General features: G+C 41.4%; 1 protein-coding gene across 1 annotated transcript; it reads right to left on the reverse strand.

Moving 5' to 3' along the window:
- Positions 1–1,725: 1,725 nt before the first annotated feature.
- Positions 1,726–19,680, reverse strand: LOC139464328 (probable N-acetylgalactosaminyltransferase 9). The gene is made up of 11 exons (XM_071245852.1): positions 19,343–19,680; positions 17,615–17,781; positions 12,557–12,734; positions 11,221–11,421; positions 10,105–10,222; positions 9,740–9,827; positions 8,547–8,644; positions 7,838–7,972; positions 6,216–6,323; positions 5,039–5,173; positions 1,726–2,144 (listed from the first exon to the last, which is right to left on the reverse strand). Exons 1-11 carry the CDS (start codon positions 19,678–19,680, stop codon positions 2,007–2,009), a joined length of 1,704 nt encoding a protein of 567 aa, XP_071101953.1. The 3' UTR covers positions 1,726–2,006.
- Positions 19,681–25,288: the final 5,608 nt, after the last annotated feature.

Consider the following 25,288-nt stretch of genomic DNA (forward strand, 5'->3'; position numbering starts at 1 on the left):
ACCCCACACAGACACAGTATACTCAGACTCTGAGCCGACCAGTCCTTGCTTTAATGCCGAGCGCCGGGCAGGGTTACAAGCACTGAGTTTTAACGTCTTTTGGTACGAGGAGGATGGGGATGAAACTCCCAACCTCCCACACTCCCGGTGGATGCTCTACAACCTGACCATTGAACATTGACCGATCAATGAAATGACAAGAAGCAGACATTAGCCAGTGTATTAGCCAATCAGAATGCAGCTTTCTCGAGCCTTACAGCACAAGTTTCAAACTGGTGACATCCATTCCAGTATAAGCTTTGAAAAATACCGATTCAAATTTTGAAAACTGAACAAAAGAAAACTAGAAAGTGTTTTTACTCGTAAAAACATATGTCTCCCCCTACTCCCCTAACCCCCATTCATTCGTTTACTTTACGTTAAACCCCATCTCTTCATTCCCACCCTCCATTACTAAATAACAGAGACAAAAATAGAACTAGAAATTTCAAACAACTAATGGGCACCACTTCAGTGCTGGGTTAATGTGTATACAAAGTTTCGCGAAAAAATATTAAACGGTTTCTGAGTTATGGTCAGGAAACAAAGCTTACCCCCATTCAGAGCCTATGTTCAACTTATCTCCATGGAAACGAGAAAAAATAAAAATGTCAAAAATCTCTAAATAGCAAAAGGCACCACTTCAGTGCTGGGTTAATGTGTATACAAAGTTTCGCGAAAAAATATTAAACGGTTTCCGAGTTATGGTCCGGAAACCAAGCTTACCCCCATTCAGAGTCTATGTTCAACTTATCTCCATGGAAACGAGAAAAAATAAAAATGTCAAAAATCTCTAAATAGCAAAAGGCACCACTTCAGTGCTGGGTTAATGTGTATACAAAGTTTCGCGAAAAAATATTAAATGGTTTCTGAGTTATGGTCCGGAAACAAAGCTTACCCCCATTCAGAGCCTATGTTCAACTTATCTCCATGGAAACAAGAAAAAATAAAAATGTCAAAAATCTCTAAATAGCAAAAGGCACCACTTCAGTGCTGGGTTAATGTGTATACAAAGTTTCGCGAAAAAATATTAAACGTTTTTTGAGTTATGGTCCGGAAACGGTGGGAACGTCGACACCGACGCCGACGCCGACGCCGACGGGAACCGTGCCAAAAACAATATGTCTCCCTCCATTCTGGGGGAGACATAATTCTGGAATGTCTAATAGATGGCCAATAATGTATGGGAGTGACTACCCATGTTTATCCCACTGAATGAAGTGAAAGACGGTGATTTTGACAGAATCAGTCATACAGCACATTCGGAATACCCTGTGTTAACCTTTTCGAGGTTGCATGATAAGGAAACACTTTCTGAATGTCACTTTCCTGACCTGGTAAGGGAGAGTCTGACTGGTCGGATGAAAGGTCATTCTAATGTGAACCATAATGGGATGTCCTCAGATCTTTGTTTAGTGGTAGCGAGCACGAAGATCTGATTATAATGAGACAGATATTGTTTCAGTGTGAAATTTCGGTTCAGATGCTTATATCTGTATCAAGCAAGTATAAGAAACATGTATCTGCACTAAAACATCGCCAGTGGGTCCAGGTGTATGAACATGGCAACGCCATTTAATGCTGATTGGCTGATTGGAAATTCAGCTATGTGGCGTTCTGAGGAGTGAAAAAACGTTCTCATTCGAAAAGGTTATCGTAGCGCTTATGTGATCGTAACTCCCACACTTTAATATACACTTACGACATTTGTAGAGCTATGATTGCTTTATGAAATGGGACTCAGATTTTAATGAGATACGGGTAATAATGCGAACACGTGTCCATACTGTACTCCAAGCAATCTAAACAGCTTCAGTGAGCACTAACAAAAGCATGGCTCTCTCAAGCACGCTTATTCCATCAAATGCACTATCCTAGTATTGGTAACCTGGACGCAGTCATCATATGTTTTACATACATATTCAGTGGAACTGAGTTCTCAATAAATAACCTTTCATAACAATCCCTCAAATGCTGACAGCTTCAAACTTCCACTTCTGCGAGTCTCCTCCATTACATGGGTTTACGATGACGGTCCCGCCAGCACTGAGGTTAACTCTGTCTAAACACTTGCCAGACTTGTCCTGGATAATTGTGCCTTGGTCCTGGAATACAAACATACAAATATGGTGAAAAACTTTGAAGCAAGGGTTTATGGGTAATAATTTTTATAAGATCATTAGCTAATCAGAAAGCAGCTTTCTTGAGGTTTAGGCTTATTTTTTTAAAAGAATTGGTTCTCAATCAATGGCTTCTGAAAATAGAGAGAGGGCGGGCGGTGTGTTGTTTTTTTGTTTTTTATTTGGGTTGGTGGGGTGGGGTGTTCAAACTAGTATTTATAAACCTATTCTTTGGGATCGCTATTAAGTAAGAGACTTCTTTCTCTTGGCATAAAAACCTATTGTGAGGTTTTACTTTCCAGTCGGGTTAAATCTCATAAACAGGGACGTTGTAATGTCCCTGGGTTTTTTATATAATATAAGGTTCATTGAAAGTATGTTCGAAACATAAAAATGTTGATAAATGTTGTTTTAAGTTTCTTTTTTCGGTTTATAAGCATGGAAAAACACTCCCTCGGTTTTGGTAGACAGAGCATGCCCTGGGGGTCGGGAAAAACTGCGGGGGCTTCGCCCCCTTGGTTTTTCCCTCTCCCCAGGGCATGCTCTGTCTACCAAAACCTCGTGAGCGTCTTTTCTCCAATACGTAACCAAAAAAACAGTTGTATACAATCAACCTGGCAAAGGGAATCCCAACCTAAATGTATTCTTTAATGAGTAAAAAACTGGGATACAGTTGGACAACCACTATGTGCATAATACACACATACAATGAGTTGCGTGTTCGAGACATGGGATATTCAAGGATTTTTGGGTTGTTTTGAAAATGGAAATAAAACGAAAAACATGCTGCAGACTTTAAGATGATGCTGGTGGTGCCTGAGAACCAAGACTATTATCTATTTAAGCCTGACTTCCACTTCGGACTTCGCCTTGAAAAATATTTTGAAAAAACTCTTGATTCAAAATTTGTAAGCCGAACAAAAGAAAATTATGCAATGTTTATAGATTCCCGAGATTGTATGGCAGTACTTCCCACGGGCTATGGAAAGTCTCTTCCATTTCAAATGTTTATCTGATTTTAATGAGATTGGGAACAATTTAAATGTTTAGAATAATGCACAGGATAGTATCTTGCAAGATATCCCATTATAAGCAACAATCATTGAGTAAGTACATGGGTTTCCATGGATGGATGGGAGTGCATGGATGGGTGTTTGGCTGGGTGTATCATAAGATGGGTGGGTGTTTCTTTGGGTGTTTGGGAGGATGGTTTATTGCATGGGAAGACGTTAAGTTGGGTCTGTGGATCATAGGATGCATGGGTGGGTGTATGGGTGGGTGTATGTGTGGGTGTATGGGTGGGTGTATGGGTGGGTGTATGGGTGGGTGTATGGGGGTGGGTGTATGGGTGGGTGTATGTGTGGGTGCATGGGTGGGTGTATGGGTGGATGTATGGGGGTGGGTGTATGGGTGGGTGTATGTGTGGGTGTATGGGGTATGGGTTGGGGTATGGGTGGGTGTATGGGGGTGGGTGTATGGGTGGGTGTATGGGGGTGGGTGTATGGGTGGGTGTATGGGGGTGGGTGTATGGGGGTGGGTGTATGGGTGGGTGTATGGGGGTGGGTGTATGGGTGGGTGTATGTGTGGGGGTATGGGTGGGTGTATGGGTGGGTGTATGGGGTATGGGTTGGGGTATGGGTGGGTGTATGTGTGGGGGTATGGGTGGGGATATGGGTGGGGGTATGTGTGGGTGTATGGATGGAGGTATGGGTGGGGGTATGGGTGGGTGTATCATTGGATGTATGGGTGGGTGTATGGGTGGGTGTATGGGTGGGGGTTTGTGTGGGGTTATGGGTGGGTATATCATAGGATGTATGGGTGGATGTATGGGTGGGTCTATGGGTGGGTGTATGGGTGGGGGTTTGTGTGGGGTTATGGGTGGGTATATCATAGGATGTATGGGTGGATGTATGGGTGGGTCTACGGGTGGGTGTATGGGTGGGGGTTTGTGTGGGGTTATGGGTGGGGTTATGGGTGGGTGTATCATTGGATGTATGGGTGGGTGTATGGGTGGGGGTCTGTGTGGGGTTATGGGTGGGGTTATGGGTGGGTGTATCATTGGATGTATGGGTGGGTCTACGGGTGGGTGTATGGGTGGGGGTTTGTGTGGGGTTATGGGTGGGGTTATGGGTGGGTGTATCATTGGATGTATGGGTGGGTCTATGGGTGGGTGTATGGGTGGGGGTCTGTGTGGGGTTATGGGTGGGGTTATGGGTGGGTGTATCATTGGATGTATGGGTGGGTGTATGGGTGGGGGTCTGTGTGGGGTTATGGGTGGGGTTATGGGTGGGTGTATCATTGGATGTATGGGTGGGTCAATAAGTGGGTGTATGGGTGGGGGTCTGTGTGGGGTTATGGGTGGGGTTATGGGTGGGTGTATCATTGGATGTATGGGTGGGTCTATGGGTGGGTGTATGGGTGGGGGTCTGGGTGGGGTTATGGGTGGGTGTATCATTGGATGTATGGGTGGGTGTATGGCTGGGTGTATGGTCAGTGTATTGTTAGATGGGTGGGTGCAACAAGTGGTGAATGAGTGGGGGTTTCCTTTGGTGGATGGGTGGGTGGGTGGGTGGGTGAGTGTATGGTCAGGCGCTAGGTTCGGTGTATGGGTGGGTGGGTGTGTTGCTGGGGGGCTCTATGTCTATGTCTATATTACTGAGTGTAAGCCAAATGTACAAGGAAAGATTATTGGTTGTTAAATCACTAGAAAATCCTAGAAGCTCCTCCTTATTGCTGATGGACTCCATGCTTATGATGCTTTGTTAAACATGAGATGTCCCCAGACAGTACAAACTGTTCATAATTGGCAGATCCAGCAACATTACTCAGAATGTTTGAAAGTTGAATTTGTGAGATTGGTCTTAACACCGAAAACCTACCATGTCATATTTCCACTTCATCCCTGGAGTCTTTTTAAAACACAGCATCATCTTGGCGACGCTACCGTCATCCCCCTGGGAGTCGAGGCAAACCTCCTCCCTCCGCAGCTCATTCGTCTGACTCATGGAAAACAGCTGAAAACAGAGAAATAGTTGGAAATCTACAGAACATAACAACTTATTTCTGAAGTCCCCAGGAGCGGTGGGGTAGTCTCGTGGTTAAAGCGTTCGCTCGTCACACTGAAGGCCCGGGTTCAATTCCCACATGGGTACAATGTGTGAAGCCCATTTCTGGTGTTCCCTGCTGTGATATTGCTGGAATATTGCTAAAAGTGGCGTAAAATCCAACTCACTCACTCACTCTGAAGTCCCCAATGCATTGCTCCTAATCATTAAATAGAATTCATAAAGCTAAAAGAAATAATAGTCTTTGTTCTCAGGGGGCCATGGGTGGCCTAGTTGTCTAAGGCGCTGCGATTCGCTGTGCAGAGTTGCGTCCCCTGGACACGCCAGAAACCAATGATTGTGGGTTCGAATCCTGGTTCACCCCGATTATGTTTCTAGGTTTGTCAGCACCATACCCGTGCTCGTGGGTTTCATCGGGCTTTCCTCCCACATTAAGCTGACACGCCGCAATATAACTGGAAAACTGTTAAAAGCGGAGTTTAACCCAACTCACTCACTCAATGCAAGTTCTCACCTACATAGACCTTGTGGTTTCAGTGGACTATGCAGGATCAGTTTACAACAGATGGATGACTACAGATAGTCAATACCATTGCACCATAAGTTCACCATCAGCAAACATTATGTAGCGGCCATATTGGGATTCAAACCTCAGACCTTCTGATCCGAGGTTGGACGCCTTGTCAATATCACCAAAGAGGTTAACCTCGTCAGAAAGCTGACAAGGATGTCATCTGTGGGATGACTCCACGCCCTGCTACATGCTCCCCCGTCAACAGAAGGCATGTCCCGGGCCACATAGTAGGGTACTGAGGCTTATTTTGCTCAAATTTGATATGAACTTGCTCAGCCCCTCGTTTCGCGCCAATGGAGCAGCCATAAAAGTTCCGAGTCCCGTGATGACAAGGTAAGGATGTCATCTGTGGGACTCCACACCCTGCTACAATTAGAAGAAATAAACATGTTAAAACATGCAGCCTTGATCACTGACCTCGTTTGCGCTGGCGCCGGACTGACACAGGAACACTCCCAGGTCGTATTCCACCTTGTCCTCTCGGCCCAGAGTGTCCAGGCAGAGTGAACTGCCCACACCCTTCACCTGCAAATATCAATCAAAGGAAATAATAGCCCTGCAAAAATAACCCTCTAAATCTTAAAAGTTCCACCAGGATCCCAGCCTTACGCATGTTCACACTACACCTCGCCATCACAAGTTGGCGGATCTCAAAGTTCCACCAGGATCCCAACCTAATTACGTCACATGTTCACACAAACACCTCGCCATCACAAGTTGGCGCTTCTCAAAGTTCCACTAGGATCCCAACCTAATTACGTCTCATGTTCACACATACACCTCACCATCACAAGTTGGTGAATCTCAAAGTTCCACCAGGATCCCAACCTAATTACGTCACATGTTCAAACATACACCTCACCATCACAAGTTGGAGGATCTCAAATATCCACCAGGATCCCAACCTAATTACGTCACATGTTCACACATACACCTCACCATCACAAGTTGGAGGATCTCAAAGTTCCACTAGGATCCCAACCTAATTATGTCACATGTTCACAAATACACCTCACCATCACAAGTTGGAGGACCTTAAAGTTCCACCAGGATCCCAACCTAATTATGTCACATGTTCACATATACACCTCGCCATCACAAGTTGGCGAACCTTAAAGTTCCACTAAGATGCCAACCTAATTACGTCCCATGTTCACACATATACCTCACCATCACAAGTTGGAGAATCTCAAAGTTCCACCAGGATCCAACCTAATTACGTCACATGTTCACAAATACACCTCGCCATCACAAGTTGGCGGACCTCACAGTTCCAACAGGATCCCAACCTAATTACGTCACATGTTCACAAATACACCTCACCATCATAAGTTGGCGCATTTCAAAGTTCCACTAGGATCCCAACCTAATTACGTCACATGTTCACACATACACCTCGCCATCACAAGTTGGTGGACCTCAAAGTTCCACCAGGATCCCAACCTAATTACGTCACATGTTCACACATACACCTCGCCATCACAAGTTGGTGGACCTCAAAGTTCCACCAGGATCCCAACCTCACATACCACTTTCACAGTCATATATCCCTCTCTGTCTAGGATAGGGTTTATGTTAAGTGAGTGTTTGATTTTACTTAACGCCTCTTCAAAAGAACTCTTTCAAAGACCCCAGCAGCCAGTATAATGTCCACATATATTCCATGGTACCAAACACTGAGCCCCCACATGAACCCTTCCACCCCGAGGTCCTATGAGTCTGCTTACAGGGAGTCCTAAACACTTCATCTTTTCTTCACAGTTCTCTTATCAGTTGTGCTTAAGCATGTTTCAAGCAATTATGTCAGTCGATCCAAAAAAAACAAAAACAAAAACAACATATGCTCAAATTGTTCACAAATACATACATCCTTATATTCTGTACCAAAGTTTGAGTCATCTTAACATTGAACCAGAATCCCACTTTCACATAACATGTTCACAAATACATACATCTTTCTCGACCAAGTAAAGATTCCCTCAGACAATGAAATAGACTGTGCTGTATAATGAAGCACATGTGCGTGACCTCCAACTCACCATGCCCCAGGCCTTGACACCCTCATCCAGGACAAACTTCTCGGGGTACACGTTGTCCAGATACCACTTGAAGCTCTTGCACTGAAGCTTGTCCCGGAGACCAACTCGAGCAGATATGTCCCCGAAGTCCTTGCCCTACAACAATATACACAGTGACATGTTAGACAGGCGAACGTAACACTTGTTCCGGAGACCAACTCGAGCAGATATGTCCCCGAAGTCTTTACCCTACAATGGTATACACAGTGACATGTTAGACAGGAGAACATAACGCTTGTCCCGGAGACCAACTCGAGCAGATATGTCCCCAAAGTCTTTACCCTACAACGGTATACAGAATGACATGTTAGACAGGAGAACATAACGCTTGTCCCGGAGACCAACAATATGTCCCCAAAGTCTTTACCCTACAACAATATACACAGTGCCATGTTAGACTGACTCTTCATTGAGATTTTCATAGTTATATTATATTCTGCATATATTATATGACCGACAGGAGTTCAGTTTAGTTTTAAAAAGCAGTAGTCCAACAGACTAGTTCATTTTGTGTTTTATTAGCCTTTTATATTTCTGTCACCTCAGGCTAACAGGCAAGCATAAAGATCAAAGCCTGATTATCGGCTGACTTTAGTTTCCGACAAGCAGCCAAAGTAACCGATTGACGCAATATTACAGCACAACAAGAACACTTTAACGTGATACATACCTTCAAGTCATGTCTGTGCATATAGAACAGTCTTTTATAATCGTCCATCCAGACCTCAGCCACCCTCACCGAGTTTATACCATGTGTGTCCTTATTACCTGAACAGAATCAACTAAATTAGATTTATCAAAGCAAGGCCAACATTATCTACATTCTTGTTATAACACTTATGGGAAGCCCCTGATCTGAATCTGTTTTCAATCTTACCTGTAAGTATCAGAGCTCCAGATAAGCTTTTGGTGTTGTGGGTATTTTACTCATGCATTTTAAAATCATTGGGTATCAGTAGTTCTATCTTGGTATTCAAATTTCTGTTACCCACTTGTTTTTACACATGTGGGTATTTAAGTTAAATATTTAAAAACACTATTCATCTAGTCCCTGCAAACTGGTGTCGTGTGGGTTCGAGAACTTTGTAGGACTCAAAAATACCATGATACTTCCACAAGAAAGTGTGATGGCAAATGATCATGATGTAACTGTCATCATGGAGTTTGGCAAGGTTGACGGAATTATAATTTCAAAATAAGTTGCTGATTTGCGAATCGAATACGGAGGGTTACTTCACAATATTTTGATGATACACACAAGTTTTATTTTTGTAGCGTATCTGTAATGTTCGTTGCGTATTTGATACATTTCTGACATTTCTGCATTTCTGATGCGTATTTTACGCAGATACACAGCTTATCTGGAGCTCTGAGTATTCATTTAAGAAATATATTTGTGGGTTAAATGTATATTACATAATGCACTCCTCAAAAAGGCACTTGTATGATACATGTACATACATTTTCTGTGAGAGTGAGTAAGTTGGGATTAAAGCCGTTTTTAACAGTATTCCAGTTATATCACTGTGTGTCAGCTTAATGTAGGAGAAAGCCTAAAGTGATGCAGGTCTAAGATGTTTAACACTTTGGTGAAACCCACGAGCACGGGTATAGTGCTGAGAAACCGTCAAACATAATCGGGGGTTTCTGACGTGCCAAAAGTACCCAACTCTGCACTGCGAATTGTGGCCTTAGACAATAGGGGCACCTGTGCCCCAGGTTAACCACTTTGGTGAAACACGGATATAGTGGGTCATAGGTATGTAGGTAATAACTTTCAATGTTCCATCTCACACCTGTTCTCACACACAAGTGTCACAATCCCACAGAACACTACAGCATTCACACAGATCACTTTGTTACCTGGGAACGTATAGGGGTGCCTGGAGCGGAAGATATGTCCGACACGGGAACAAGGCAGAAACTCCAGCCGGCCGCCACACATCCACGTCTGAAGCACAACATGTCACAGTGGATTACACATTTGTATGGCAACAGTTAGGCATCTTGTAGATTTCTTTTCTTTTTAAGTATCAAAGTATCTAATGAAAAAAGAGAGTGACTTGTCTCTTATAAACAAAACACCACGACCTAAATTAATTCAGGTTTACAGATTCTTGGCCTAAGAAAAAAGATTTTTGGTTGGGAAGAAAATATATAAAAATTCCAATTTCAACCTTTTTAAAAATATTTCCTCCAACATGATGAACAGACGTATTTGTACTTACTCTGAAGGAGATCTCGAGGTTCTCCCCTCCCCACACATCCATTCCGTCATCATAGGCTCCGATCTCCCAGAAGAACTTTCTGTCAAGCGCCAGCAAGCCTCCGGCCATTGTTGGAGAGCTGCGTAATCAGACACATGTTACAAATAATGATATGAGTTTGAAATGTCCTTCTGCACAGGATATGAGACTATTATGATTACTAGTCTACCAAACATTTTGGTGTTTGTTGTTTAACACCACACTCAGGAATATTCCAGCTGTATGTTGGGGGTCTGTCAATAATCAAGTCTGAACCAGACCATCCAGTGATTGATATCATGAGAATACATCCACGCAATTGGGATACGATGACATGCATCAACCAAGTCAGTGAGTCTGACCACCCAATGCCGTTAATCACCTTTTACGACAAGCATAGTCGCCTTTTACGACAAGCATAGTCGCCTTTCACGGCAAGCATGGGTTGCTGAAGAACCAGCCTGAGGTTCAAGGACAGGGGGCAACAGGAAATGGTCATCAGGAACATAGAGATTAATACACTGCTCTCCTATTAAGGCCTCCATGCCAATAAGCTCTCAATCATGACTAGATCCACCCTACATAAATGACTAAAATTGACAAAATAATTATGATATATTAAATATAAATTGACATCAAAAAGATTTTAACCATTTTGGTGGCAATCTTGGATTTTCCACCACCAGGTGGTGCTGCTGAGGTGGATTCATATCCAGAAATGTTTGGAATAGTTCAATGTATAAGTGTGCCAAGTTTGGTGTTTTTAACCCAAAGTGCACAATTTTGACTAAAATCCAGTCTCAACCGCCCCACTGCCCTGAGAATCAGCTAAGCCTATTACAGTAACAAGTTGAAAGTAGTGAGTGAGATTGGTTTTACGCTGCTTTGAACAGTATTCCAGTATACATCACAGCATGTCAGGTTAATGTGGGAGGAAAGCCTGAAGTGATGCAAGTCTTGGACGTTTACCACTTTGGTGAGAGGGGTATGGTGCTGACAAACCTAGAAACATGATTAGGCCGAACTGGGATTTGAGCCCACAATCCTAAGTTTTCGGCATGCCCTGGGGATGGAGGTGGAAATATGAACAATATGTACCTGATAGGGTCCGTGTATTTCCGGTGAACTTTCTCCCTCTCCGGGATGTCTCTCCAGGTGAAGTGCATGCTCCAGGAAAACCCGCCCACATTGTAGCCTCCATTACCAGAATACTCCAACGTGTTGTCGTTGATGGCGTCAATGATTGGGCACAACACTGTCTTCCGGTTCTCTTGTATACGAGCAAGGATCGGTTCCAACCTTCACAACAGAAAATGATAATATCACATCTTCTATTCTGGCAAGCAGCAAACAAAAATTTGCAATTGTCTAATATTGATATGACTTGCGTCTAATATCAATATGACTCGTGTAAAGTGGCAACTCAAGGGACTTTGCCAAAAATATCTGTTATTAATAAATGGAAGTTGTGTTATTCTTCCAGTATGACACTGCTTGATAGTACAACTAAAACCTGAACCAAAACGTCACCTTTAAAGGATAAATTAAGTTGATTTTATAAGTCAATCCTGTTTTCATTGAGACCACTACTTCTAAAAGCACACGTGGAATTCTAATTAATATCCAACTTATGTGATCTAAACAGATACACTGTTACATAGTCAGAGCAACAGATAAGCAGCGTATTTGCGGAAAATACCCCCAAAAATATTCAAAACCCAATTACTTTCAATTAACTTCTGTACAGAAATGCATGCCTTAAATGAAAAACTCAAATGTATAAAAACAGCTCGCATAAATCCCCATTGAGACTTTTTCAGCATGCGTACAAAGGAGCTAATTTTCGAAACACAATTACAAGCTAATTTACTTTCCCAGTCATTTATTTAGAACAGTTATATACATCTAAAACATTATTTCATTTATTTAAAATCTTAAAATGTTCACTTATTTTGGGAAAAACCCAATGGAGTGATGAATAGATGAGTAAAAAAAATATAGGTTACCTGATGAAAATGTAATAACCCAATTAAAATAGAAACCTTAGAGTAAAATCTCAATTTTTTTTAAAGTTATCTGGAGCTCTGTATAGTGCTTAAAGTACACAGAGAAATAATGCTTAATCAAGTAATTGCTAACACAAAGGTATAATTGTCAGCAAGACATTGTGATATTTGTTTGTTTGTTTGTTTTGCTTCTGTAGCGGCCATTAAATTTCCGAATTCCGTGATGGGATTCGAACCACAGACCTTCTGATCAGAGGTCAGATGCCTTGTCCACATGACCAAAGAGGTTAACCCCGTCAGCAAGCTGACAAGGTAAGGATGTCATCTGTGGGATGACTCCACGCCCTGCTACACTTCAAACAATACTTAGACTACTGAAATCACAATGACATAAGCGTAAGGGCTGAAACTGTAAAATGTCCACTCACCACTGTGTTCCCGCCTCACAGTGAGAATCCAGGAACACGATGACGTCACCCCTGGCAGCCTTGGCACCTTCAATACGGGCTCGTATCAAGCCACTCCTCTGCTGGGTCCTCACCATCTTCACAACACCATCAGGCCAGGTCTTCTCCACGTAGGTCTTCAACTTGTCCCCCAACTCAGCTGCAACAGCAACACGAGGGTCGGTGTAATATATAGCTGTTATAGCATAGATGGGTCTGATATATAGCTGTTACAGCACAGATGGTCTGATATAGCTGATATAGCATAGATGGGTCTGATATATAGCTGTTACAGCACAGATGGTCTGATATAGCTGATATAGCATAGATGGGGTCTGATATATAGCTGTTACAGCACAGATGGTCTGATATAGCTGATATAGCATAGATGGGTCTGATATATAGCTGTTACAGCACAGATGGTCTGATATAGCTGATATAGCATAGATGGGTCTGATATATAGCTGTTACAGCACAGATGGTCTGATATAGCTGTTATAGCATAGATGGGTCTGATATATAGCTGTTACAGCACAGATGGTCTGATATAGCTGATATAGCATAGATGGGTCTGATATATAGCTGTTACAGCACAGATGGTCTGATATAGCTGATATAGCATAGATGGGTCTGATATATAGCTGTTACAGCACAGATGGTCTGATATAGCTGATATAGCATAGATGGGTCTGATATATAGCTGTTACAGCACAGATGGTCTGATATAGCTGATATAGCATAGATGGGTCTGATATATAGCTGTTACAGCACAGATGGTCTGATATAGCTGATATAGCATAGATGGGTCTGATATATAGCTGTTACAGCACAGATGGTCTGATATAGCTGATATAGCAAAGATGGGTCTGATATATAGCTGTTACAGCATAGATGGTCTGATATGGCTGATATAGCATAGATGGGCTGATATAGCTGTTACAGCATAGATGGTCTGATATAGCTGATGTAACATAGATGGGTCTGATATATAGCTGTTACAGCACAGATGGTCTGATATAGCTGATGTAACATAGATGGGTCTGATATATAGCTGTTACAGCACAGATGGTCTGATATAGCTGATATAGCATAGATGGGTCTGATATATAGCCGTTACAGCACAGATGGTCTGATATAGCTGATATAGCATAGATGGGCTTCTACCCGGGATCTTCATGGGTCATGGCTGATATAGCATAGACGGGTCTGATATAGCCGATACAGCTTAAATGGGTCTGATATAGATGACATATCATAGATGGATCTGATATAGCTGATAATGGATCTGATATAGCTGATATAGCACAGATGGGTCTGATGTAGCTGATATAGAATAGATGGGTCTGATATACATGATATAGCTGATAACTGATCTGATATAGCTGATATAGCACAGATGGGTCTGATGTAGCTGATATAGAATAGATGGGTCTGATATACATGATATAGCTGATAATGGATCTGATATAGCTGATATAGCACAGATGGATCTGATATAGCTGATATAGCACAGATGGGTCTGATGTGGCTGATATAGAATAGATGGGTCTGATATAGCTGATAATGGATCTGATATAGCTGATATAGCACAGATGGGTCTGAAGTAGCTGATATAGAATAGATGGGTCTGATATAGCTGATAATGGATCTGTTATAGCACAGATGGGTCTGATGTAGCTGATATAGAATAGATGGGTCTGATATATCTGATAATGGGTCTAATATAGCTGAAATGGGTCTAATATAGCTGACACAGGACATTTGGGAATGATACAGCTGAGCAAACATCTTGAAACAGAAGGAACTGTTTTTTTCTAGATTGGTTGTTTTGTTAATTGCACACACAGGCTGTCAATCAGAAGTTTCAAATCCCTGCATTACACTCCCATAAGCACCAGATTACTGAACAGATCAATGGGCAACAGCAGTCGGTCACAGCTGCAGCTGATTGACCTCTTGACATTGATCTGGCTCTCCTTGACTCGACACTCAATATAACTACAATATAAGCTCATCGTCAGTAACAGGTGCCCTCATAACCATACAGATGATACAAGTAAATATCCATTATACCATGTAATTATGTAGTCATTTAAAAATGGGAAAAAACGTTAATGATGATTTGGCTTAGAATAAATGCTGTTTTTTTCTGTTGATAAAAAAACTACCTAAAATATAATTGTAGATGTACTTGTTATATGGCATCGGGGTATGATGACATGCAATCAAGTTATAGAACCTCACCAACTGATCCATAGTCTCAAGACTTTATTTTCGCTAAGACTTTTCAAAAACATCATCTGAAATGTTCTAGATTGGTTTCAACATGACCTCCATTCTGCTAATCTGGGACAATTGAAAAGTATTTTTTGATAGATGACAAAACAGTGATGTATTGTGTTCCAACTGTATGATCGGACAAGGGCATAGCCTTCAATCACCTTCGCTATGTGGCCAACCCAACATAAAAATATTTCTAGTTTCAGCCGAACAAACATTAGTTCACTTGCCTGGATAAATAGGAGAAAGTCTACCGTAATTTCAGGGTGATGTTGATGAGTAAAGTGATTTTGATTGTTTGTTTGTTTGTTTGTTTGCTGTTCATGTGACGGTGGTCTGTAAATAATTGAGTCTAGACCAGACAATCCAGTGATTGATATCATGAGCATCAATCCAGGCAATTGGGATACAATGACATGCATTAACCAAGTCAGCAAGCCTGACTGACCGACCCGTTAATCGCCTCTTACGGCAAGCATGGGTTGCTGAAGACCTATTCTACCCCAGATCTTCACGGTTCTGATAAGAGTGAATGGTCTCAGGAGCCTAGTACGGAGATTTGGATCTTTCTTGTAATAAGAGCAGGGATTATTCTTGGGATTCCATGGCACCTTGGCAAATTCATGACTTCCTTCAAAACTGGAATTTTTTAAAATTTCTAATCTACTTCAATGTGGAAGCATTTTTATATAATAAAATCATATTTTAATACTGCATTCAATGCCATAATGTGAAACGAAACAGAAAAGCCTCTTCCAGTATATTAGTGGTGTTAAGTCACTTTTTACAACACCGTAACATACGTTTAAGTTAAACGGTTTAACTATAATACCATGAATGTTTAATTCCAATTTAGGTATTTGAACTGACATTAGCTGCAGACTTGGGACCTTTGAGCAGGTCCAGATAAATCCCCAATGAGCACGAGAACATAAAAGACAGTATTTTCAAGAAGTTTGGCATTGTTTATAGTAGGGCTGGGACGAGTTGGGTACTAGGCCTGGGACGAGTCCAAATTTACTACCTGGGTACCCATCACCCTACTGCCCAACCCTACCCGGGTACCCGCTGTAGATATCTTGATATAGGTACAAACTGTCCGATTTGGAAAAGTTTGACTGGAGCCCTTGCAAAATTTATTTAGATACACGTGTAAAGCGATCTGGTTTACTGCATGAAGTTTTAACTTTATTCAAACACATAAAAGTCAGAAGGAATGGTGCATAGTCAGAAAGAAATGAGAACATTAGTTACTTATAGTGTAACCATAGAATTGTAGATAATTTTTGTCATAAAACAATATATTATGTAACTAGCCACGGGTATGGGTAGTCCTGTGGGTACCCGGGTCCTACTCAGGACCCACTCGACCCGAGTACCCGAGTTAACCGTCCCAGCCTTATTGGGTACCCATTCCCCTTTTACCCGACCCTACCCATGCAGGTACCCGCAGTAAGTCTCAAGAGATAGGTACAAACTTTTTTCATTAATCAATATATCAAATGACTAACCACGGGTCTGGGTAGTTCTGGGGGTACTGGGTCCTACTCAATACCCACCTGACCCGAGTACCCAAGTACCTGTCCCAGCCCTAGTTTATAGACAAACTGCCAAGACTGAAATTGATGGGGCGCAAGAAAAAATTAAGTGAAATTATCATGGCTGAGTTTGTTTGGATGTTTAAGAAAAACCTCAAACAAAACCTGAAGCTGCTTTTCATGGTCTGGTGAGCTGACATTAAGTTCTTGATTGTGACTGAGTATTTGACTCAACTAAGATCCCTTTCATAGTGGTTCATGTGATGCATTGCAGCTCATGAAAGGACAATATGTCCCGAGTAATAAAGGAACTGTTTATTCATCCTGTTTACACACACACTGTCACATGGCAGGTTCTCCATCAAGTGCCTTCTATCAGGGAGATAATTCTTCCACAGGCATCGCTTCAAAAATTTGTTTGTTTGATGTTTAACGCCGCACTCAGCAATATTCCAGCTATATGACGGCGGTATGTGAATAATCGAGTCTGGACCAGACAATCCAGTGATTGATATCATGAGCATCGATCCACGTAATTGGGATACGATGACATGCATCAACCAAGTCAGCGAACCTGACCACTCGATCCCGTTAGTCGCCTCTTACGACAAGCAGGTCGCCTTTTATGGCATTCTCTAGTGTCAGGATGATTCTCCCAAGTGAATTTGAACCCATACCAGTGTAAAACTTCCCCCGGGATAATATTTAGGTAGGATATAATCCTTGCTTACCATTACACCTTGAGTACCTGGGTGAGAATGGGGCCAGGATTGGATCAAGGTCAAAGGCCATAACGGGGTCAAAAGTGAAAATACCAAAATAAACGAATGACAAATTGCTCTACGCAATACATACTTCCTGCTTCCAGTGTCATGACAAATAAATGAGAAATGGAAGAGAAATGGAAGAGTAATGGACAATCATTAATCAACATGGCTGCCATTGCCTCTATGCTTTAAATCTGAGTCATGGGAGCAGACAGCATCACTGGGATCCTCTGTTTAAAGTTTCAACTTCATAATCCTCTTGTTTCAGATGAGATGGACTACGAACAACAGACAATGCACCAAGCCATAGGCTCACTTTAAATGAAATTGAGCAAAAAATAAAACTGCTTTTCACAAAAAGAGAGATATGATTTGATATAATAATATGTTCAAGCATGATAATCACATACTGACAACAGATGCAGACTATTTGATTGGTTTCCATGGTTACTTACGTCGGTCACTGAAATCATCCAGTAAGATAACTTCGTGCAGATATTCGGGCGGAGATCGGTTTATCACGCTGTGCACTGTCCTCAGTAACGGCGTCCAGGCCTCGTTGTGGTAGATTATCACAACACTTGCACTTGGGAGGATTTTAGGGTAGACAATATCCTTACACCTGGAAGTAAAACCATAAATCATTAAGTGTTGATTAAAATAAACTATGATGGCTCCATTATGTAGGACTGATAGAATATTCCAGCCATATCAAAGCGACACAGGCAGCTTGGGTTGTGTACTCCCCAGGGAGCTGAGAATGAAAATTGACTGCACTATGATCTATTGACCGGGATAATAATGCAGCGCTTTCAAATCTTTGAGTATCCTTTGGGGTGTGGATTTGGTGCGTTATAAATTCATGTATGCACATTATTAATATTATTATTTTGAACCAGGTCTTACAAGTGACCAGCCGTAATAGCTTTGACTTCTTTAAATAAAAGGTATTTTTGATTTCTTATTTTCATGTCATTTAAGACAACACCAATACATTTTTTCTCGTATAACACCACACTCAGCAACATTCCAGCTTCAAAATGGTAGCCTGTAAATAATCAAGTCTGAACCTAGCAGAGAGCTGTGATGGGGTCCTACAGTCAAGACGTGTCACAGGGTCACATCTTGACTGTAAGACCCCATCGCGGCTCTCGGCTAGTCTGGACCAGACAAACTAGGGGTTGATATTATGAGCAACAAACCACGCCATCAGGGTTTGATGACACACAATCAACCAAGTCACCGAGTCTGAACACACATTCTATTTAGTTGCCTCTTATGACAAGAAAACGTTGCTTGGGAACAATTCTAACCCGGAATTGCCATAGTGTACACCTGGTTAATACATGATTCATGAGTCGTCCAAGGTAAAACCAATATGTTTGTCAGTGTGTGTGCCATGTGATGTCACAGAGTGAGCAGAAGGGCAGTGGATCGATGCTCATGATGTCAATCACTGGATTGTCTTTTCCAGACTTGATTATTTACAGGCCGCCATCATATAGCTGGAATATTGCTGAGTGTGGCGTTAAACAACAAACAAAGGAGAGCCAGTGTTGTATTGAGCTTAACACCCTGCTGCACTAGTCAATAAATAAATGGCTAGGGATTCTGTGGCATTTAATTATTCAGATATATCAGGCATTGCAGCTAGATGGAGGAAGATAGCACAAAGTGATGCCGGTCTAATACATTTACACTTTCATGATAGTTTTATAACATAGGGAGGATTGAGAGTAATATGGAAAGAAAAAAACATGTATTCAATGTTTTAATCAGGACTTCTGCATGTGATAAGAATCGGTTCAGATTCACTAAATGTGACATAAACACAATATATCAATATGAAAAATCCCCACACTATACAAACACATACATTAAACAGATACAAACTGATAAAAACATTATTTTTTTTTTATTCAAGAGAGTGGGCGTGGTGTTTTGACCTCATTCGTGCATCTATAAATAGCACGTTGCCTGACTAAGACAATGCGATACTGTTAGATCTCCTTCAAGTAGCTGAACACGCGTAGAAGGAAAGGGCGGCCACTGAATAATAAATTGTTGTCATTCGGCCAAATGCCTGACGTGGAATCAAATGTTGTTATATGTACATATACACAAACCACACATCTCGAACCAATAGCAATCAATAAATCTGTTTATCAGTTTATCGATCTTACCTTCGATCACGAACATCCTTCACGGATCGCTCCAGGGATATTTTTTCACTTGCAACTATATTAAACGCTTCTTTATGCATAAGTTTTTCTCCTAAAAGTTTTTCTTCTCCTTCTAAATGCACCGGTAATCCTTTCTCTCCGGGTCCTGTTCGAAGTGACTCGCTAGCTTGGTAGGCATCAAACCGCTTCTTTCGAATAAACAGAACATGGCTGGGTACCTTTTCCGAAGACAGCCATTGTCCGTCGAAGTTTATGTACAAAATCGCTGCACTCACACAAAATAATGCAATAAACGCTATGTGCTTAATTTTAAACCTTTTAAACCGTACGACCCTCATCCTGTGTCGTTCACAGACTATTCCAAAAGTGACATGACAACTTGGTTTGCAGGAATGTTAGTGTGTCGTTTATCAAGGGCGGATAACTCTAAATCGTCTAGCAGACGATGCGACAAGGCACATATAGCCACAGGCACGGACACGTAGCATTGTATTTATTAAACAGCCTGTAGGTAAATAGATAAATGTTTTGATTATCGTTGTACACATGCCGCCGGTTACATTGATCCGTATCATGCATACTTGAACAAAAGGAAAAGACAATGTCAACTCGCATTGGCCAAATAATTATTTGGGATTGTTATCTCGGTCATTCGAACAATGCCGATGTTCTCTGAGTGAAATAATAATATTCACTTCTACGTAAGACAGACAACATAAATGTATTCGTGTGGGTTATATGTATTTCCACAGACTGTGAAAAACAGTTATTGACTTTCTGAGACACTGGCGCTGCAAGAATGATTTTCACATTTATATTAGGGATGGGATGGTAACGCGGGTACTCGGGTCGGGTGGGTACTGAGAAGGACCAGGATACCCACAGGACTACCCGGACGCATTGTTAGTCATGTGATATATTGTTTAATGACAAAAATGATCTAGAACTATATCGTTACACTACAAGACTTTGTAATAGAGAAAAACGTCAGTCAGCTTCAGTGTATGCATGACTAGATCGTTTTATACGTGCATCTCAATACATTTTGTCCAGGGCTACGGTCAAACTATTCCCAATAGGACATTTTGTACCTATATCTCTTGAGACCTACAGCGGGTACCCGGGTAGGGACGGGTAATAGAGGGGTGGGTATCCGGGTAGTAAATTTGGACTCGTCTCAGCCCTAATTTATATGCACTTATGTGACGCTATGTGGCGGAATATGAACCCCAACAGCTTACCTGTGAATTATTAGTTTGAGATAAGCATTTTTACGCGTAGGAGCTCAGTTACCTTTTTGCAACATAACCAGGTGCTAAGTTATTATTATTTTAAAATAAATAAGAATAATGAACTGTATTCTTTGGACATTAAATTGTCTTCAAGAAAAGGGCACACTAATTATTATTCCTACAATCAATGCGAGGCACATGAACTTTGTTTTCAGTAAAACAGTGGTTTCGTTATGTTTTCAGATAAAAATGTTAAAAATGGTTTCCTATAAGTTTTAATGAATAAAACAATTCAATGTGATACCAGAGATAATAAAAATATGTAATTTGTATAACTGAAGTTGTGCGCGTGATGACGTTGCACGTGCTGTTAAGACGACTCCGATAACTAAATCAGTTAGTCGACTTGAAAGTTCTCTTTTGACTGTTGTGATTCCCTCTCGTTGTGTTAAAACGGAATCGACTCAAATACAGAATATTTCATCTATTTCTACTTCATACACGATCCATTTCAGAAATAACACGGAACAAAATGACGCTTACTGGTCAGTAACCAGAGTGCATAAACACAAAACAGCACCTGACATCACAAAATAACATCGTTAAAATGGTGACAAAAAAGAACAATTGCCCCCAGTGGTTTGTGCCCCGACGACGTGGATGAAGCTAAGACTCGCTTATGTGTAGGTAACCGTAAAACAGCCGGGCAAAGTAAAGAATGCACTTGATGATTCACACTCCACTCTGCTCATAACTGGGGGTCTATGCTTGTCGTAAAAAGCGACTATGCTTGTCGTAAAAGGTGACATTGCTTGCCGTAAAAGGCGACTATGCTTGTCGTAAGAGGCGACTATGCTTGTCGTAAGAGGCGACTATGCTTGTCCTAAGAGGCGACTAACAGGACCGGCTGGTCAGCCTCGCTGACTTTGTTAATGCATGTCATCGTATCCCAATTGCGTGGATCGATGCTCATGATGACAATCACTGTATTGTCTGGTCCAGACTCGATTATTTACAGACCGCCATCATATAGCTGGACTATTGCTGAGCGCGGCGTTAAACAACAAACAAACAAACAAAACATTACTATGTACAGTGAAATTGCGACCCCATGTTCCTGGTGACGTCACGTTGGTTCATCTGTTGTTAGATACTCATTGATATGGGGCATGTAATATTGCCTACGACGCCCGTATCAAATACATCATCATCGAATAATCATTTTTTTGTTTCATTCGTAGCCACCATAAAACATGGGTTTACACTTTATTTTGCCCGGAAGTATAGCTTGAATGGGGCGCTTTCCATTCGTGATCAACTCTTGTTATTCCGGGACAAGCCAAAAATTAGTTACGGAAAGGGGCGAGTGGTGACGAACGAATAGGGCGTATATTGCGGCGTAAAGCTACATATATCCTCACCACGTAAAAACTCCCTGTGACAAACACAGTCAGCTGTAGGGAATGACTTAAACAACTCTTTATTATTGAACACTCGACGCCTCTAAACAAACATAAAAGAAACACCGATCCACTGAACAATTGAATGACGTAATCCCATTGTGATCTCTTGCTGGGGAAATATATCACGTATTACCACTGGTACTACATACTGAGATAAGGCCGGGAGGTGACACGTTAAACACATTACCCCGGGGGTGAGGGCTAGGGGCCTGGACCCAGGGGGTAGATAGATTTAGTGAGTGATACTATAATAAAAAAATCAATTAAAAGGTTACCCCCCTTTAGGGCCGCTGTAAAGACTGGATCAAACTTTCTCTTTTAAAAACACGCACAATAAGATGTCTTGTTTCAATCAAGTAAAAACATGTACATAAGTCATAATTTCCTCGGTACCTTTTTCAAAAAATTTTTTTTCCTTTTTCAACAATATATTTGTTGTTTGATGGGCATTTCTTAGAAGTTGATGGATGACAAATTAGATACAATTTATGGATAACAACTTCTTTATAATACTGTAATGCTATATTTGTTGAGGTGATAATAGGTATTTGTTATTATTAACAGTACTAAGAGATACGACTCTACGCAAGGACAAGGTTATATAACTCCTAAGATGTGTAATCTATTGTGTGACCTTTCAAGTGATCAGTTAGATATTATAAATAGTCAATATAAGAGATGTGTTATCATATGTTAGCTTTGATATCTAGTGGTTATCTTTATGGCTTCACGTACTTCAGATTTCTAGTGTGTTGCACGTGTATTTCATGGGTTTTACACACAGGGCAGCGTGATCCATGTGAAATTAAAACTTTCCTCCATAGGATAGTATTTGCACGTGCATTTAAGTGTGCGTAAACTGTAAGACCCTATCCATATAACAGTGTACTGCACGTGCATTTAAGGCTTTTTAGAAAAATATAAGACAACGTGATGCACGAGAAGTTAAGTATTTTATTTACAGGGTAATGTGTTGCCCGTCCTTTAACGGGTTTCATGTATTGGATAGTGTGATGCACGTGCGTAAAGGGTTATTCCACAGGGTAATGAACTGCACGTGCGCGTGACTGTTTTATCCATTGCGTCGTGTGCAGCCTTTGCGCTTCGGGATTCAGGATATGACGCAATCAGCCACCGCATGCGTTTCAAGTAGAACGTGTTATTAGCTTTTTGGAATAAACAGCTCACTTGTGGTAGGACATTGGAGCCCCCGTGGGATAGAATAGGTCCCCAACTTGTGCTGGTCCAGACTCGATTTGTTGCGCAGTGGAACTGAATATTTGAGCGTGGTTTAACTTAAAATGAAAACTAATCTTAAATTTGAATGACTTACCTTTTTTGAATGAAACAAGGAACTAAACGTGATACCCTATTATAAAACTATGAAGATCTATAAGGAACGAAACGTGATTACCTGTTATTATGTGAAGGAAAGATGAATAAACCTCAAATGAAAGAAACTAATGCTAATTCTAACAGTTACTCCTAAGGGAGTCTTAGCACTGTCTAGCACTGTCTAACACTGTCTAACGCCATGTCTAACACTATCTAACTAACCAGCTCTCTAACGAACATTGTCATGATGTCAATCACACTTGATTATTAACAGGCCGCCGTCATATAGCTGGAATATTGCTGAGTGTGGTTAAATAGTAAACAATCAGTATCGGAGCAGGGCGCTCTCTGCTTCACGAGGGATCTCGATGTGTCCAATTATATCGGTGCATGGTAACAGGTTATGTCGTCATAGATTTCAGCAAGACTCTAACAGTCAGGTTCTACCTGTCGGTGTACATTAAGTCATGTCAACATTAACGGCCTATTGAGCGACACCTGGTTATGTGTGCAGAGTCATTCTGGAAATGGAAATGCATTCAAATCAATTGGTTACAGGATGTCAAGTTATTGATAATTCTGAATGAGATTTGTGAAACACCTGTTTCTCTATCGACCCAACTTATGCATCTTGTAGGTATGGTTAAATAGAGGGTGAGGGACTATATGTATGCGTATTATAGAAACGCGCTTATGCAGGCATAGACTTTGAAGGAGTGAGTATGGTTTTATGCCGCTTTTAGAAATGATACAGCAATATTACGGCGGGGGATACCAGAAATGGGCTTCATACATTGTACCCATGTCGGGAATCGAACCCGGGTCTTTGACGTGACGAGCGAACGCTTAACCACTAGGCTATCCGACCGCCCCTGGGTTCTCAAGGAAGTGCATGAATGAGTTAGATATAAAACCGCTTTTAACTCTATTTCACTATAGACAATATTTTAGTTATTTGTAAAGAAGACCAACTTAAGGTATGCCCAGATTTTGTTGTTGTTGATTTTTGCTGTGTGGTTTGTTTTTTTGTTAGAGGCACTGCTTCAGAACATGCATTTTTTCTGCTAAAGGTGATCCATATGACCACATTTCTGTCAGGACATCCAGCATATATTAAGCTTACTATTTTATTATATATTATTTGTTACCACTTTATTTTTGAACAAATAATAATGATAAAAAATAATATAATCTCAAATTGTATCTTGTGAAGCACTGACAGAAAAAGTATTCTGTTTCAAACAAAAATCCCGGGAACAGCCTCATTTTCACTCCTGGCACTGAATATACATCATGGAGGCCAATAGTGAGTGAGTTTGGTTTGACGCCCCTTTGAACATTATTCCAGATATACCACGGCGTGTCAGCTTAATGTCGGGGGAAAGCCCGACGTGATGCAGATCTTAGACGTTACCACTTTGGTGAAACCCAGCTCAAACGACAAACGAATAACATAGTCTGGGCAAATCATAGGTTCCTGGAGTGCCCAAGGGACGTAACTCTGCACAGCCACTCAGAAAGCGACTGAACGTGCTCACTGTTTGGAGTGAGTGAGTTGGGTTTAACGTCACTTTTAATAGTATTCCAGTTATATCGCGGCGTGTCAGCTTAATGTGGGAGGAAAGCCCGAAGTGATTCAGGTCTCAGACGTTTACCACTTCGCTGAAACCCAAGAGCACGGGTATGGTGCTGACAAACCAAGAAACATAATCGGGCGAACCGGGATTCGTACCCACAATCATAGGTTTCTGGCGTGCCCAAGGGACGCAACTCTGCACAGCGAATCGCGGCGCCTTAGACGACTGGGCCACCCGTGCCCCCTCACTGTTTGGAAATGAATGGGTTTAAGGTTAAATTAGTTCCAGTTTATATCAATGTCATCAATATCAGATCTTTCACTCCGATACAATACCTCT

This window comes from Haliotis cracherodii, unplaced genomic scaffold, assembly GCF_022045235.1.
Source record: "Haliotis cracherodii isolate W230 unplaced genomic scaffold, xgHalCrac1.p SCAF_17, whole genome shotgun sequence".
Taxonomy (NCBI): domain Eukaryota; kingdom Metazoa; phylum Mollusca; class Gastropoda; order Lepetellida; family Haliotidae; genus Haliotis; species Haliotis cracherodii.

Bases quoted from the DNA above. Each gene is read 5' to 3' on its own strand.
- LOC139464328 (XM_071245852.1), bottom strand. From the start codon at position 19,680: ATGAGGGTCGTACGGTTTAAAAGGTTTAAAATTAAGCACATAGCGTTT. The intron at 17,782-19,342 runs GTAAGATCGATA...TTTTACTTCCAG, and splicing joins AAGGATGTTCGTGATCGAAG to GTGTAAGGATATTGTCTACC. The intron at 5,174-6,215 runs GTCAGTGATCAA...CTCTGTTTTCAG, and splicing joins CCGGCGCCAGCGCAAACGAG to CTGTTTTCCATGAGTCAGAC.